Source organism: Lagopus leucura, unplaced genomic scaffold (assembly GCF_019238085.1).
Source record: "Lagopus leucura isolate 7727_CA_CO unplaced genomic scaffold, USGS_WTPT01 Super-Scaffold_100037, whole genome shotgun sequence".
NCBI classification, from domain to species: domain Eukaryota; kingdom Metazoa; phylum Chordata; class Aves; order Galliformes; family Phasianidae; genus Lagopus; species Lagopus leucura.
The window spans coordinates 5,471,462-5,488,160 of NW_024962286.1; the positions used below are offsets into that span (position 1 = coordinate 5,471,462).

The window sequence follows — 16,699 nt, forward strand, 5'->3', positions numbered from 1 at the left end:
AGGAAACTTCTGAAACGCCCTTAAAATATTCAGTTTTTTTTTTTCTGTTGAAAACGAGTGCAGCCACGTGGTTAGAGCTGGTGTCACCCAGCATGACCACACAGCACGGGGCGGCGCGGAGGTGCTCGCTCTGCTAAAAGAAAAGGCCTGGCTGCATCTTGATGCTACCGATACCCAGGGCCATGGAAAGCAGCATGGAAGCAGGGTAAGGGCCCGAGAAGCCTCACTGCAGCTCTGAGCTTTTCCTTTTCTTGAAACTGCTGCTTCCGTCCTTTCTTTTTCTCTGTTTACACGTGGGATGAGGAGGGATGGGCGGAAGTGAGACTTTGATGAGCTCTGTCTTCAGCTAGAAGTCCTGTGGGGAGCAAAGGCTCTGCTGCTGTGCCAAACCCTCCTGGAAGAGCATCTGCAGGTGCTGCATCACTCAGATGAGTCGCAGATGCAGCAGAAACCAGCATGGGTCGGCTTTCGGGACGCTGCCCTGCTTTCACTTTGATGGCTGGTGCTGTGTCTGTTGCTCCTAAGCCACCCGGTCCCCAGCTGACTCAGAGACCATTGAAAGGGCCCTGGCCCTGCAGCTGGTCTCCCCTGAACATCATCATTCTGTGAGCAGCTGCTCCCACCACAAGTGGTTTAAGACTGAAAAGCAGGAAGTTTTCAGGCTTTCGCTATTAGATGTCGGTACCGAGTTGAAACAAGATGGTAACCTTTGTGTGAGTAAAAAGGGGTAACCGGAGTGCAGCTGGGGTGCATAGGTGTTAGGAAGGGCAGGGTGGCAGCCCCTGCAGCTCTGGGGAGCGAGGGACCAGGGAGGAGGAGGATGAGGGCAGTCGCATGGTGTGGCTGCGAGCAGCATGCTGACCAAGATGGCTGCAGCCCAGCTCTCTGCAGCATGCTGCCTTTTCTTCCGGGGGCTTGGGGAGGCACAAAGGAAAGATCACAGTGTTCTCAGTGCTCTGGTGCTTGAAGGAAGACAGAAAACTGGGGGTCTTTGGGCTCTCTGTATCTCATAGCACACTGCAGCTGATCTGAGCTCACTCTCAGATGGCGCCTCTCCGTGCTGTCCTATCAAGTTTTGTCATGTACCATCACCCCATCCACCCATCATTCACCAGCCTTGCTGAGGAGGGTTTCCCCATTCCCCTGCTGGTGCTGGGCTGCTGAGCATAATCTAGGGGAGCAGCACCAAGCATGTTTTTGGTTCTGATTCTCACTGCAAGACTTTATTCGCCAACTAACTTTGTGTTTCAGTTTTATTCAGAGACTTCCTACTCAAGAATTCAGTGTTGTTGTCTGAGAGATCTAAGCCCTTTACTGAATGAACCTGGTTCAAAATGATTACTAAGAATAGTTCTCAAAGGGTGGAAGTGGCTGTGAGTAGCAGTGCTGAGAACTGCTGGAGCGTGCTGTAAACATTTCAGATGGGAACCCAGTGTCACAGAATTAGCATTTAGCAGAAATGGGCTGACATCTTAGAACCCTGCCACTTTGGCCCTTTCCAAAATACCCACATCTTTGTAAGATTGGAGATGATGGAAGTGGTGTCATCACCTGAAATATCAGCATTAAAGAAAGATTAAGCAGCCAGAGGTCTGTTGCAGGGACACTTCTGGGAGCCCAATGGGAACTGTCCCAGCAGCCCAGAAAGCTCCTGTGCTTTGCTGACCTGAGTTTGGGCACCAGTAAAAAACAGGAGGGAATGATATTCTGTGACATGGTTCTGTAACACAGCATTTGCAACCTGTGTTATCATAACCTGAGTTTAGTGCAGCTGACCTGGGTCTCTGTGCGTGTTGCAGGAGTAGAGCAGCGTAAATGCTGCGTTCGATTATCCACTCCATTCCTGTGCTGAACAAATAAAATACCTGCATATCCAGGTCTTTAAGCCACCAGGAAAAAAGGAAACATTTTGTTTGCACTCTACAACACTAACTTTGTTGTTTTTCTTTGTCCCTAGAGTGATTTATCCTTTGCCAGACTCCCCCTCTGTGAAGATGTCCCAGTCCTCTCCTGCTGATGAAAGTACAACATTTGAACACCTCTGGAGTACACTGTAAGTGTCATTTGGTCATGTGTATTGAGGCAGACGTGCCTCTTTGCCATGTAATCTGTATTAGCACATCTAATCAATATGACATGAAGGGAGACTAGCATCTTTCACGTGCACCAATTTTCACATGTTCCTTTCCTGCATTCAGAATTGTGTTCCCAGGCTCTGAGCTGCCAAACTACTTTGCCTCAATGATGCTAGACAGCCAGAAGCTGGAAATTTTGCATGCCCTGAATGCAGGGCCCCACAAAGTTGTTCCCAGGTTTTGGAAACTTTCTGAGGGTTGTGCAACCATCAGCAATTTCAATTTCCATCATAAATGCAAAGGAATGAACATAGCAAAGGGCCCCATTGCTGCTGCACTCTTGCACATCAGAGGTCAGCATCTGGGCACACTTTTTGTATAAGAAAGCGAAGGTCAGCAATGCTTCTGCAGTTATTGTGGGAGAGGAGACACCAACTCATCTTTGCTGCAAGGGGAGGAGGCCACGTGCATCGTGTTGTGCCTGCTGGGAAGCTCACTGCCCCAGCAGCACAGCATCAGCCCTCACCCATGCCCATGTAACAGAGCACACTGTGGAAGGGACATCACCAGCAGTAACCACCAGAACCAACAACTGACCAGCCTGGGCTGGGCATGGCCAGTTTTCCTGAACTGTAGCCCTTGTTGCTGGCGCAGGCTGCACAGGAGAGCTGGAAAGCTGACCATCTGCCATTGCTTGCTCACAGGGCACCAGACAGCACCTACTTCGACCTCTCTCCATCCACTCATACAGGCAACAATGAGGTCTCCAACCGCACAGAGATCACAATGGATGTCTTCCAGATGAGAGGCATGAATGACTCTGTTATGGTGAGTGTGCTCAGACTACAAAAGTGAGAGATACATCAGATACAAACTTGTTTTTCTCCTAGTGATTGAGTGGCTTCAGGGTAGGAAATGGAACTTACTTATTCATAACTCAAAACAGAAACACTAAAGATGCAAAGCTGCCATCGTTTGGTTCAGTGTCCAATAACCTGTAATAAAATGACTGTAGTGCAGTTTTGCAGTCATACGGTACAATAGTTGGTAAAATAGTGGCTACATGTTAATACATTTTGCTGGACTCTCCTCCTGTTTGGGAAGGGCTTTTAAAGACAGAGTCTTTAAAATTGCTCAATTTGAAACAGCACTGAGACAGTGCACTAGAAATAACCCCCTCAAAAAGACCAGCTTGCTGTCTCTTCTGAAAGCCAAAGGCCTGGTTTGCACAGCACACAGTAACTACAGCTCATCTGGCATCAGGATCTCCCTCTGCCCAGACAGGCATTCGAAATCCACTAGCAGGCATCCTCAAGGCAGCATGAGCCTCTGTGATGCTCCCAGCATTAATGCTCCTTCCCCAAGCAGCCTGGCCTCCCACCAGCATCCCTTCAACACGCAGCAGCTCTGGCCATTTCAGCATCTCCCTCCACAAAGCCCATTTCGCTCCTCGCCAGCTTGCCTCCCCTCCCCCAACCTCTTTTTCCCTCGCTTTTAGCTCACTTTCCCTCTCTAGCCAGGCCTTTGTTTGCAGCAGGGCAGGAGCCTGGCAGACGGCTCAGGTGGGGGCTGCAGTGTTAATTGCAGAGCTTCCAATTGCTGCAGAACTGAAGCCCCCTTCAGCAGGAGCCTGGTGCAACCAGGCTGTTCCCACAGCGTGCCAGGGCTGGGGGGCTTGCAGGGGTGAGGGAGCTCAAATTAACGATCCAGGAGTAAATATTTATATCGATCCCATTGTGCAACTCAACACTGTGCTGCTAAGCTCAAAATGAGCTGAGCGTAGCTTTTGCTAGCTATCATCACCAAAACACATGGCAGACTGACATGTATGAAAACAAATAAACAAATAATGTGAGTTACTTAGAACAACAGCCACCCTTATTTTTTTTTTTTTCTTAAAGATGCCAGCTTCAGTTCATGCAGTACTTAAAGCTTGGCTTAGGATGCTGCTCTGACCTCTTTGTGCTTGGGTCCGTGCACACACTGTAGAGAGGCAAGTGATGCACACTGGCTACATCTTTGAAAATATGTTCCACTACTCTGAACTGCCCGTCTGCTCCAGTATGCAGACTTCCACAGTGGTGTCTGGCTGAAGCAAAGACCTTTCAGCCCTCTGCCCTGAGTTAGGAGGAGACCTGACCGACTGCAGGCTTTGTGCTTCCAACCTCATGCCCTGCTTCCAGCCAGCAGTTCAGTAAGCACCTCACCTTCTTAGATTTTTTTTTGAAAGAACAGGTCATCTCTCAATGAAACAATTAAATCCAGTGAAGAAAGGTGGGATGACAGAGAGAAAAAGAGCATTTGTTGCTGGATTTTCGTGTGACACTGGGACACGGGTGGCTACTTGGTCTCCAGGAATTTTTGTCAGTGAGACCTCCAGTAGCATTTAAGCCAGGGTAGCTCCAGTCCAAGCTGTTCACGTGGTTTGTTATTGCCACTGATACACAGTGGGAAAGAATCCCCCAGCCTGGGGTGAACAGAGGGACAGAGCGATGCTCTTACAGCTTCAAGTGAGAACTGGAACGATCTCAGGGTCACTGCATCAGCACGGCCACCTCAGTCTGCAGGTGAAGGGTGCCGATCAGGTAGGTTTTGACTCCAGCAATGCTGCAAGCAGCTTTCTGGAATGAAATCTGGCTGGGTTTAATTGCAGAGTAGGACCCCCGCTCTCCCCTTGGTGGGACTGGCTGGTGCAGCCTCGTCCATCACTGGGCAAGCTGGGGCCTGCCCTGCATTTTAATGAATAGTCATGAGGGACAGAAAGGGGTGGGCCCCGTTTTGTTGTTGGATGCAGCTAGTTGACAGAACTAAGGGAGATGAAAAAGGCAAAAAAGCCAACAAACCGCACGCAGGTGGCCAGTGCTGCATCCCTGGCACTGCCTGCCCAGTCCTGCACCTCATGCTCCAGCACTGCGTCTCCCTGGTTGGCTCCATCTCCTCCTGACCCCATGACTCCTCTGCCGGGACAGTTCCCACTTGTCTGTAAATCCCAAGAAGACTAAAATGTTGTACATCAGTGACCCGATGCAGCATTATACCACGGTAGGTGCTACTCTTTGTTAATGGTCTTACCTTGTTGCTTCTTGCTTGTGCCTGCTCCCTGCCACTGCAGCAGGAGCTCAGTTTGTGTCCTGGCTCTGCTTCCAAGCCATCACACTGCTGCCTGGGACGTGCTGGGGATGCATTGGACATAATGCTCCTCTGTATCTGAGGCACTTGGCAGCTCAAAGAAAATGAACTGTGTCTACCTGGGATTGTTGCAGCTTCACTAGCTCAGTCCATGCTTCTTTCACGTTTTGTCTGCTCCTGTGTTGCGCTCTGCAGAGACCTAGGCACGATTTAAACCTTTCATGTAAGCAAGGACAGGCTCTCTGTCTTCTTTGTACGTGCAAATTGTACACGCTTGCATTGGAGAAACCTGGCTGAAGGCTAAGGGAGTTGTGAGCATCCCTCGGTGGAAACACTGCCTGCCAAGCCCAGCTTAGTTTTCTCCTCAGACCTTCTCAAGCACAAGGACTGCAGTTCCTGACAAACACCCGCATCCCCAAGGCAGCTTTGCCTTTCCTGGTTTAAAGCTGCTGGGAGGGGCGGATGCAATGGCACCTGTGCTTGCAGGTGATGTAGCCTCAGCTCTGTCCTCAAGTGGTGAGATTGCTTTCTTGGTCAAAAGCTTTTTGTGTCAGCTTTCTGGCATTCAAAAAATTTAGATGCAGATGTAGTATTGATAGAAGGATGCACTGGTGTGCTTCCCAACCAGAAATTGATTTCCCCTTTTTGTCATACACAAGTAGTGAAAATCACACATGTACTGTGTTGCTCTGTGCTGTAGTGCTGCTGCTTGAGATGTCCTTTCTGCAATCATGTGCTTACTGATGTGTGTGTATAAACACATGTATATATTTGCACGCATACATACACAAGCACTGTGTTGGATTTGTTGACAAACATACAAACACTCTTGCTTGGATTTGTCTGTTAAGGGAATACTTCCAAAACCTCCTCGATCTTAAGAACCAAGTCAGTCATTGTACACACAGCACTTGGCTCTGAGTATCGCTTCCAACAGGCTTATAAATCCAAGAAACTGGGGCCTTTGCCTGTTGCTTTGTAACCCAACTGTGCTATGAGCAGGATAAATCATAAAACATGCAGAGAAACATGCAGTGTTAGTTGGGGTGAAGAAGGTCTGAAATGAAATTTCCTCTAATTTACAAAGGCTGGCTTTCCCACCTTTGGATGCCCTGAGCATCAGCTGACTTGAATGAGTCTGGTTCATGTGCTTCAGGTGATAAGAGAAAGCACTCTTTTATGTCAGGTACAACTTCACTTTAACAGAAATGACTGAGTGCTGTTCCAGGCTGGGGTGCTGCTCATGGGTCTGCTGTGAGGTTTCTGGTTTGTCAAGGGAAGTCTCTCTCCCATAGGGTGGTCGTGATGCTCTGCTCAGTTCATCAGCCTTGATTCAGCCTTCCACTGAGCTCCATTGCCACGCACCTCAGCCCCACACAGCCCCAGCTCTAAGCACTGTAATCTCAACACATCCCACCAGGACTGCTTTTTGTGTTTTTTTCCCAGGGGACACCTCACCCCTCTCTGCACTGCGGCTCTGGAGCAGATTTCTGTTAGCAGATTTCACCAGGAGGCAAAATGCTTCCTGTTTATTTCCCATTTTGACAGGATATGAGTAACTGGGACGGCACCCGCTCCTGATGTGCCTGACAGTGCAAACCCAACCTGCTTTTGTCTGACTGTGCCCTTACGTGTGCTACGGCAGGTCTGAAACTCAGCTTGTTTGCTTGTCGAGTGAGGAACGCTCGCTTCCCATTTATTCCTAAGAAAACACCCATGGCTGGGTACAGGGTGTGTGCAGAATGTTCCCTGAAGCCTTTCCGTTGTCCCAGTCATCACAAGAGAACAAACCTGCTCAATCTTGATATTCATGGATTCTTTGAGCTGTGGAATGGCTGTGCTGCCGTAACGAGGACAATCCTTTTCTCCTTGAGGATCTCTGCCCATGCGATGCTTTACATCTCCCACCCAGCTTCCAGCCAGTGTCACCATCAGGGCTGCGTGTCCCCGAGGTCCCTGCTGGCAGCTGGCTGTGGTGGTGTGGCCATGGCTTCCCTCCTGCATCCCTAAATGCCATTTTGCTGAAGTTTCTCGTGGTTTTTTCTCCTGGTAAAATCTGGGTTTGTGGAAAGCCCGGATGGGGGTTGTTTAGCAGGGCTATTTATAGTGCAGCAAGAAGAAATAGAGGGGTTTATGCACATATTCTAGGGGACAAAATGGCTGTATTTGTAAGAGCAAGTCAGGTCTTGTTCAGCATTCCTCCAGTTAGTTACAGACTCCAAGAACCTTATGATAGATGCAGACAACAGGAGAACTTTCCTGCAGAAGGGTGATTGCGTTTAAGCCATTATACCTCGTACAAGTTTGGGTGAGGTGTGGATCCCAAGTTAAAACATGTCTCCTGATTCCTGAGTCGTGAGCCTTTCAGCCTGCAGCCTTCCCAGGGAGCAGGCACATCCCCAGCCTGCTGCTGTGTCCGGCTCACACCACGCTGCCCACCAGGCTTCCCAGAGCTGCTCAGCAGCTGATGGCACAATCCCCACCTTGCAGGGGGACGGGTGCAGGTGAGAGCAGGGTGGGATGTCCCAGAGGGGATGCAAGCAGTGATGCACTGACACAGGAAAATATGCAGAAAAAGGAAAAACAAAACAATTGGCCTGATTTTCAGATGAAAGATGAAGGCTATTTTAGCCATGCTACTTTTGAGAATGCAACTTTGCGTAGGCAGTACCCACAGATTGAAAATGCTGCTGGTTCTTATTGGAAATATCTGATAATAATTGTTCAAAAAAGGAATAATGAAAAAAAATAAGGAAAGCAAGGTTTTGGCCCGGCACTTTGGAATAAGAGCCAGTAGGTGTATAAATGAGTTTGAGAGTTTGCTCTGTGACCTTATTTGCAGTGTGCTGCATCACAGCCGTGCACTTTGTAGTTTGAGGTTTTCCCCAAATTAAACTGACATCAGTGAAAGCCACTGAAAGCAAACACCCCAGCTATGAAACGAATTACACAAACCACCATTCAGATCTGGTTCTTCGTATTCGTGGAAGGGAACTCCTTCCAGAAATGGCACCCACATGTACATTTGTGATAAGTGAACGAGTGCAGAAAAAGTCTGATTTGGAGTAATGCCATCACGATGGTTGCAATCTGCTAGCAAGCAAGGCAGGAGCTCTGGGGTTTGAGGTACTGACTGGCATTTGGGGCACGTTGTCAGGGTGCTGAGCTGAGCTGGTGGTCATGCTAACATGTAACAGTGTCTGCAGGGGCTGCACTGCTGCCTTCTGTTCTATTGCAACTACAGCTTTTTCTGTCTCTGCTCTAGGGCTTTGAATTCTGCTTGAATTCTGCAGCATTTCCAAGTGGAAAGAGCACTCTGCAAAACCAACATTTCCATAAAGATCTCTGGAGAGCTGCAGGCGGGAGGCATTGCACCAGCCTGGGCTGCGCAGAGCAGATGCTGCATTGCATCCACAGCTGGCAACATCAGCAACTGCCACCAACTCAAGTGCTCAGTGCCACGCAGGATGCAGAGCCGTGGCTGTGGGGTGCTCACCTGGGGATGCCAGGCTGCTGCTGTGCTTGAGCTGCTTTGTGGCAGGGATGATGTGGAGTTAGAGCGGAGGTCAAAGCCTTCCTCCTTCTGTCTTCTGGATAGAAGACCTCTCCTCCACACTGGCTGCCAGCACCCTCAGTTCCAGGCAGAGCCCAGAAGCACAGGGTCAGTTGGTCAGTTCTCCCGTGACAGTTGTGGTTGGTACCCCTGGTACCTCTGCCCTGCGTGAGGTCTGGCCACAGGCTTGGCTGGCGTTATCAGTGCTGTGAGGTCTGGCACTGAGCAGTCCTTTACTGGAAATTGGTAACACTGATGAGGCTGGTGAGGTTCCAGGAATTTGCTGAGAACCAACCTGCTTCGCTTCAGGGAAGAAAAGAGCCTTCCTGTGGTCGTGTGTGCAGTGCCGTGGTCATCGCTCCCCCTCAATGCAGTAGGACTTTTCCCACATCTTAGCAAAGCTCAAAAAAACTCAGGTCTGTTCCCCCTACTTGCAAAAGAATTGTTTTGCATGTCAAATGTGCTAGAAACCTGGGGATCTTGGCATCGTGCTGCCTCCAGTGAGGGTGAAGTTGATAAAAGGGGACGACTTAAATGTACTGAGTTTATCCTTTACACAAGTGGTGACCTGTTTAAAAAACAAACCAACCCAGAGCAACTATTTTGGTTGACTTTCCAGCACGCTGGCCCTTTAAGGAAGCTGTAACAGGACACCTGAAGTCCTGAAGAAGTGTAGCTGAGGTTTCCATGTCTCTAAACTGGCTGGTGTTTTCTTTTTTTCCCTCCTCCCCTTTTCCCTTCCTCCAGTCCCAGTTTAATTTGCTGAACAACAGCATGGATCAGAGCATCGGCAGCAGAGCAGCCTCCACCAGCCCTTACAGCTCCGAGCACACCTCCAATGTCCCAACGCATTCACCCTACTCGCAGCCCAGCTCTACCTTCGACGCCATGTCCCCAGCTCCTGTCATCCCCTCCAACACTGACTACCCAGGTCCCCACCACTTTGAGGTGACCTTCCAGCAATCCAGCACAGCCAAGTCAGCCACCTGGACAGTAAGTTGCATGTGTTCTTCAGTTCACTAGAGAGATGCTTGCTATTGTAGGCAGTGTTTTCAGCCAGGCTGCCACAGACACATGTGTGCCTGGGTGCTGGTGGTGTTGGGATGCTCAGGGAACACTGTGTGTGGCACTGCAGGATGTGTGGTTCTTGCACGGCCACCACTGGTGGGGGCTTTGCCTGCACAGGTGACCATGATAAGAAAAAGCAGGCAGAAACACCTAATGCTTACTTTTAAGGCTGTTTGTTGTTGCTTGTTTGTTCTTGTTTAGTTTAGTTTTTTTTTCCAAACGGGTTAAACACGGTGATTTGAATATAATCTCTGCTGCAGAAGTTCCATGGACTACATGTAAATGTCCCCGAAGATCACAAAGCTGGAAAAATGTGCAGGGAGAAGTGCCTGCCTTGTTCTCATGGTGCTTCCCAAAGCATTTTCCAGTGACTGCTGTCAGTGGTGATGCAGCAGGCGAGATGGACCGCTGCTCTGTTCTGTTGGGGCCATTCTTAGCTTTGCTTTAACTCCTTACTTTTCACTTTTAATTCTCTTTTATGCTGTATCAGAAGAGTAATGTTACCTCTAGAAGCCACAACAAATTAACAGAGTACATATTTATTTACAAAGAAATGGCTACACGGCATCATGCATGCCCTGTGGGTTCAGTACCTGGTACTCTGGGGTACTGTTGGTCTTCTTGTGCGTCCACAGACAGACAGAGGAGTCCTCTGCTCTAATCAAGAATTAACCTGAGCATTGTACAGCTGCTTTTCTTTTTGTGGGAAAAAGTCCTGAAGTCACAGGCTGGCTCCTGGATGTGTGTGACTGTATTTTTAACTCACATCACTTGTGGCTGTAGTCGAAGGCAGTTCTGCTGTGGAGGTTTCCCTGCTGCATGGTGGTCACCTGCAGTCCTCATCACTGCCATTTGAATGTCTCCAAGAGCTCTTTTCAGATATGCTTGTGGCTTTTCTTTTCCGTGGAAGAATGTTTGCAGAGCAGAGAGGCTGTGATGAGACAGGTGACACAAAGAGGGAGTAACAGGGTTTCCTCTGCTGCTGTCATTTGACATTATCACGATACAAGCAGAGCTGTCCAGGAGTAATGTGTCAGCCCAAGGTGTGAGAATGACTTGTATTTTTGGAAGCTGATGTGCTTAATTGTTAAGAAAGTCCTTTCCATAGTAGACAGAAAGTGTCTTGGGATGCTTTTCTGCAGACAGAGCCCAGGACACAGCGGGCTTACAGCGCTGCGGTGCTGGCGTAGGAGCTGCACATGTGCTTTGTACTGAGGGCATAAGAGTCTGCAGCAGACTGTTCGTCTGTTCTGTCTGTTCAGTCTGTTCGTGCTGCAGTTCCATGTGAGATGAGTTCTGCAGCAAAGTGCTGCCCTGTGGGCACTGCCTGCTCCTGGTGCTGCAGGGACAGTGACACCCAGGCAGGGTGAGGAGTCCTCATCCCTACTGTGAGGGCAGGCAGCACAGCACGGCGCCGTGCAGCTTCACGCTGACAGCTCGGCTCACTGCAGCACAGCTCAAGCAAGCTGCTAGAGAGCTCACATTTAAATTGAGATCAATCAGTGGCCGGGGCTGAAAAGCAGTTTCCCTGTATCTGGTCCATCAGCTCCAGCCCTCACTGCTGACATGTGCTGACCGATGGTTGGGATGAGCACCATGATGAGGTACAGCTTGCCTTCCTAGGAGTGGTTGGTCCGGCACTCTTTGTCACCGTCTTTCCTTGCAAGATATTGCTAAATGATGCATTTGTTAGGTTTTAACTAAACTGAAGGTCTTCTGGATAGGATGTGACTCTAGTCCACTCTTGCACATGTTAGGGGATAACTCACATCAGTTAAATGTAAAATAGGAACTGCACAGGAAAACAGGCATTCCTGTGCCACAAAAACCACAGAGGCACACAGAGAAAGGAGCAGATGTGGCCACAGGACAGACGTCCTGCTGAAACCTTTGGGGCAATGCCAGCCAGATAGGCAATGAGTCAAAGGAGGAGGCACACTCCTTGGTGTGATTTTGAAAAGTGAAGCATCTGAATGGAAGCCAAAGGCACACCAGTGTGGTGTTTCTCGTCCCAGCTGTCCTGTTACAGAGGGAAGAGACAGGGAAGTGTCAGATGCTTGCTTGCTGCTGTCCCTGGCTGGACATTAGTGGGAGACAGCTGTGTGATGGTGTGGGCACATCTGTGGGGCAGGGTCAGGCTGGGTGCTGCAGGATACCCTTGGGCAGCACGGAAAACAGGATATGTTTGTGCACGTTTAGTATGGAGAGCACCTATTAAAAATACATTCTGTGCTCACCTTTAATTAGCAGTAAGGAAAGACCCTTCCTTTATCCCAGCTGCATGTTGCAGCTGCACGGAGTAAATCACAAAAAGCCACAAAGGTGGCTGGTTGTCCCCAGAACAGCAAAGGAGGGAGCAGCAGGAAGCCCCCGGAGCCCATCCCACACGGTGAGCATGCCATGCTGGCATCTCTTGTGAGCTGCAGTGTCCTTGGTGGGGATGACATGTCCTGCTGCTGACTGCATCCCAGGCCACAAGTGCCCCATCACTTCTGGGGCAGGCTGCTGCTGTTTCTGGAGGAGAGATTCAGGCATGTCCCAGTTCAGCTGCTGAAGCTGCACTGGGCATCACCCACACAGTGCTGCCTCCTGCACAGAGCCTTCTTGCAAGCACAGGTTGCTCCGCAGACAAGGAGTACTGGTTCTATTCACTGGGAGACAGCAAGCATACAGTCCAGCTCCTGCTATTGCAGAGCAGTGGTAAGGAACCAGGGATCTTTCTGTGACTGACTAAACTGAGCCCAGACTATCTCAGCATCACCACATGCTGTCTGCAGCCCTGTATCTGTTGTGTCTTTCTGCTGGGAGCTGTACTAGTCAGGAAGGGGTTGCTTTGGTTCTCAAGCTGTTGCATTAAGATCTCCTTTGGATATTGGAGCAGCCATGCCACATCAGTTCTGAGCAAACCCTTCTAACCCAGCACCTTGGGGAAGTGGCCAGACTCAGGACACCCTTGGCCAATATGCTGTGGCAGCCTCCCATGCTGCAGAGAATGTAAGCCACCAGCCAGCACCATGAGCTGACATTTCAGAGCACCAGACCAGGCTTCACTGCACCACTGCTGAGCCTCACAGAGAACAGGAGTGTGCCAACAGCGCCTTGCATCTTGGAGAATGTGGGTAATGGTTTGAGACAGCCACCATCAAAGGACCCCTAATGGGCTGCAGACTGCCCAGCTCCCCGAGGTGCTGCCTGCACAATGAGTGGTCCTGCAGAAGTGACAGATTTACAGATTTGCTCCCAAATTCTGTCCCATCCGTGCAGCAGCCTGGAAGACGGGGCTGCTTGCTTCCTTCCTCCCTCTCAAAGTCTGCATTAAAATTAGGCTGTTTGAAAATCTGTCCTGGCTGAAGGATGAAATTAATTCAGCAAAACATCACATATTATATACTGTCCATCAGGCAACATACAAATAATGATGTACATACACAGCACGGTTCTCTGCATGAATTAAGAACACAAATCTAGAAGCGTGCAAATACTAATGGGAAAACTGTTAGGAAATACAGGCACTTGTCAAAGAAAGCTAAAAGTTGCGGGCAGTGGAGGACAGTGGCATCTGATGGCTCAGTAATGGTCCAGTCTTTGCTGAGAGAAGCTGAATTCATGATCTGGGTGTGCTAAAGGACGTGCCTGGTTTATTCCTGCAGTTGAAAAGAAACAACTGTAAAATACACTTCTTATTTCATCAGTAGCTTTTGAGTATTTTAAGATTCACTGCACCAAGTACACTAAGCAAGTTGCAAGCACTGACCATGAATTCCCCTGCTTGGCTTTGTCCTCCATCATTTCAGAGCTGAGGGGTGCCCTCCGCTGTGAACGCAAGCCTTTGGTGGATCAGCAGCTCCATCAGCCTCTCAATTTTGGGCTGAATCACCAAGACTCCAAGCAACAAAGAGCTGGCGGTGCACAGGCAGTGCCAAACAAATAGTTCAGTACAGGCAGTCCTGTCAAGTGATTTGACGTAGTTTTTTGATACATAGCACGTAGCTTAACAGACTCCTATTTTTGAAGGCTTTTGCCTCTGAAGGATATTCTCTGGGAAACTCAGTGTTGTCCATTCTCAGCAATGATAAGTCAGCTGGAAAACAAACTGTAGCAGGAATTCATATCCCGTATTGCAGGGTTCCACGGAATCCTACCACGTGGTTACCCATGGGTTTGGAAATACATACATTAAAGTTGATTAAGTTTGCAGCTCAAGCAAATGATGATAAACAATCTTTTAATAATGCGAGGTGAGACATTAACCGAGTGAATGAGGCTCTCCATTTAGGAAAGGAGGCTCCTGCAGGCGTTGGGCTCATGGTTGGGGAACCATGAGGACATGAGTGCTCAGCAGAACGGTGTCACTGTGGCTGGGGGAGCTGGGCTGCCTTCACAGACAGCACTGCCCAGACCACTGCCGTGCTGTGTGTGCAGCTCTCATGTCCACACTTCAAAAGGTTGTTGACAAAATAGAAAGGGGTTGGGAGGGAGATCCAAAGAAGATGAAAGATTTGGAGCAGATGCCTTGTAGAGAGATACCAAAGAAATGCATGGCATTAAAGGTCTCCTAGAGAAGAGTAAGGGTGGCTTGATCACAGTCTGCAAGTACCTGCATAGGAGATGGTTTCTGATAGCAGACAGCTCTTTAATCTAATAGAGAAAGACATAATGAGATCCAGTGCTTGGAAGATGAAGCCAGGCAAATTCAGACTAGAAACACAGTGTAAACTTTTTTTTTTTTTAAACAGTGAGGATAATTAACCATAGGAACAATTTACCAAGGAATGTGGTGGATTCTCCAACTCCTGAAGTATTTAAGTTAAGATTCTACCTATCCTTTTAAAGATAAGCTGTACTTCAAGCAGGTACCATTGGCTCAATCCAGGACAAGAAGGTGGGGGTCTTAGAGTAGCAGTGTAGAAAATCTAAGATCAAAATCTGTTCTTTCCAGCCTTCAAGTGGTGAATTTATGAACTTATGAAATGAACAGGTGGAGAGAGATGAAGACTTTGTGCACAGATTTGGGGCCCACATTTGCCAGAAACAGCTCTGTTCTTGCAGAAAGATGCCAGGCAGCAAATGGGTGGCAAGGTCCTGACTTCCCAGGCTGCCTCTATCCACAGCATCAAGCTCAGCTTTTGAAAATCACAACCAACTCTGACCCAAAGTTGCTGTGCTAGTCTTTTCTGTAGGAAGCCTTCATTTTAATTTTTTAATGGCCTTCTTATTAGCAGAGAGCAATGAACAGATGCTGAAAATAAGGTTTTCCCTGCATGTTCAAAGCCCCCCTCCAGCAGGCTGTGCTGATGGGGCTGAGAGGAGGACGGAGCCGCAGCCGTGCAAGACAGGGCACGCCAGCAGCCTGCCTGTTTGTTGGAAGCTATCAGGACTCTCAGTTCCCTGGAGCTGCCCATACATGCAAGAGCCGTGAGCAGATCTTGGCTGTTTCTCGCAGGCAGCCCCTCACCACGCCGGCCAGCTGGTAACTGATAGATAATTAGTATTTTTCTCAAGTTGGGTTTGAGGTGGATCAGCGCTCCCTCCTCTCCAAAACACTGCAGTGTGCACCAAAGCCTGCAGACGCGTTAATGGGGTCTTTGGCCCCCCGTGGCCTGGCTGGAAAGGGGCAGCTGTCTGCTTCTCCACCCAGCCCTGGCAGGCAGCTGGGGTCTGGTCCCAATGAGGAAACCCCTTACCAGCTCATGTACAGCATCACGCTTGCTGTTTCGGTGCACAGCCAGTGACGGCAGGTCTCTGTGGCTGGAGGGGGTCAGAGCCAAGGTGAGGGTCTGCTGCGAGAGCAGGTGGAATCAGGCAGTTACTCAAAGCAAACCACTGGGGTTTAATTAGACCCAAGCCTGGTTGCTCCATAAATATTGCAGTTGGAGCTTTGGTGCTGGGAGATTGGGGGAGCTGAAATGGTTACTTTGAAGGCAGCTGAAAGGGAAGGATGGAAATGATTGGGGTTACTGGAGGTAAATTCTCCTTGATACCTGAAGTAAGCTGAAATAGAGAGGCAGTTATAAAGAGGAGGGGAAAGTCTTCAGGAGCGTCTATAGAAAATGCTTCAGTCTCTCTGGTGGCTTACTATGTTTTACAGAGGTATCTGTCCAACAGCAGTGGCCTGAAAATGAGCAAATGAACATGGCTCAGTAAGCTCTACATCTGAGCCATAAACACTTTTGTTTTTATCTGAGTAGCTGGGCAAAAGAGCATGGATATTTTGGCATGCCAGAAATAGGAAAGCAACCTCAGCATCAGCCTGCTCCAAAGCTCATTGAAACCAGCCTACTGGAGGCTTTCCATGAGCTTTTGCAGGGCGTGGATGAGGCTCCAGCAGCTCCAGACACAATGGAATTAAGAAAAAAGGCAAAGGAATCTGGTGTGTGATGTTCCAACACGACCCACTATCAGCTCCGCTATCTTGAACGTGTATGGTATGCACAGGTCAAGGAAACGACTTGCTGGCAACTGCCTCACCAGCAGGAAGGTGAGATGGGACATGCCAGCAAGCCAAACTGCTGTGGGGAAGTGGTGCCAGGCTAGAGGACACCTCAAGGTGCCTCTCTGCACCATACCCACGTGGCAGCCCTAAGACATCACTGGTGGTCCAGCATTTGTGAGTATGGGACTGAGGATGTCTGCTAAGTCCCTGTGCTGTGGTGGCCAGAGACTCTTGCTGGGGCTCCACCAGGCTTCTGGAGAAAAGCCCGTGTCTCAGGCAGGTCCTGGTCATTGCAGGGTGAGGACCTGGATGCTGGTGCATCTCTTGCAGCCATTCCATCGTGCTGTGCCAAGCCCACGTGCACCAGGCACAGGTGGATGCCTTCCTGTTCAGCACAAGTGATGCACAACCTCAGCTTGTAGTAAGCGAGCAGCAAAGAAA

The 16,699-nt window shown here is 49.3% G+C and overlaps 1 protein-coding gene across 6 annotated transcripts in view; it reads left to right on the forward strand.

Annotated features, from left to right (window-relative positions):
* Window positions 1-16,699, forward strand: part of TP73 (tumor protein p73) — a 33,843-nt gene that overhangs the window by 5,003 nt on the left and 12,141 nt on the right. For 4 of the 6 annotated variants that reach the window (XM_042883328.1, XM_042883330.1, XM_042883332.1 and 1 more), the window contains 3 exons: window positions 1,958-2,053; window positions 2,780-2,903; window positions 9,505-9,750. In XM_042883328.1, coding sequence (XP_042739262.1) covers window positions 1,958-2,053; window positions 2,780-2,903; window positions 9,505-9,750 — 466 coding nt within the window. Of the gene's footprint in view, window positions 1-120; window positions 206-1,957; window positions 2,054-2,779; window positions 2,904-9,504; window positions 9,751-16,699 lie in introns of those variants that run through there. The other 2 variants (XM_042883327.1, XM_042883333.1) reach the window with 1 other exon arrangement.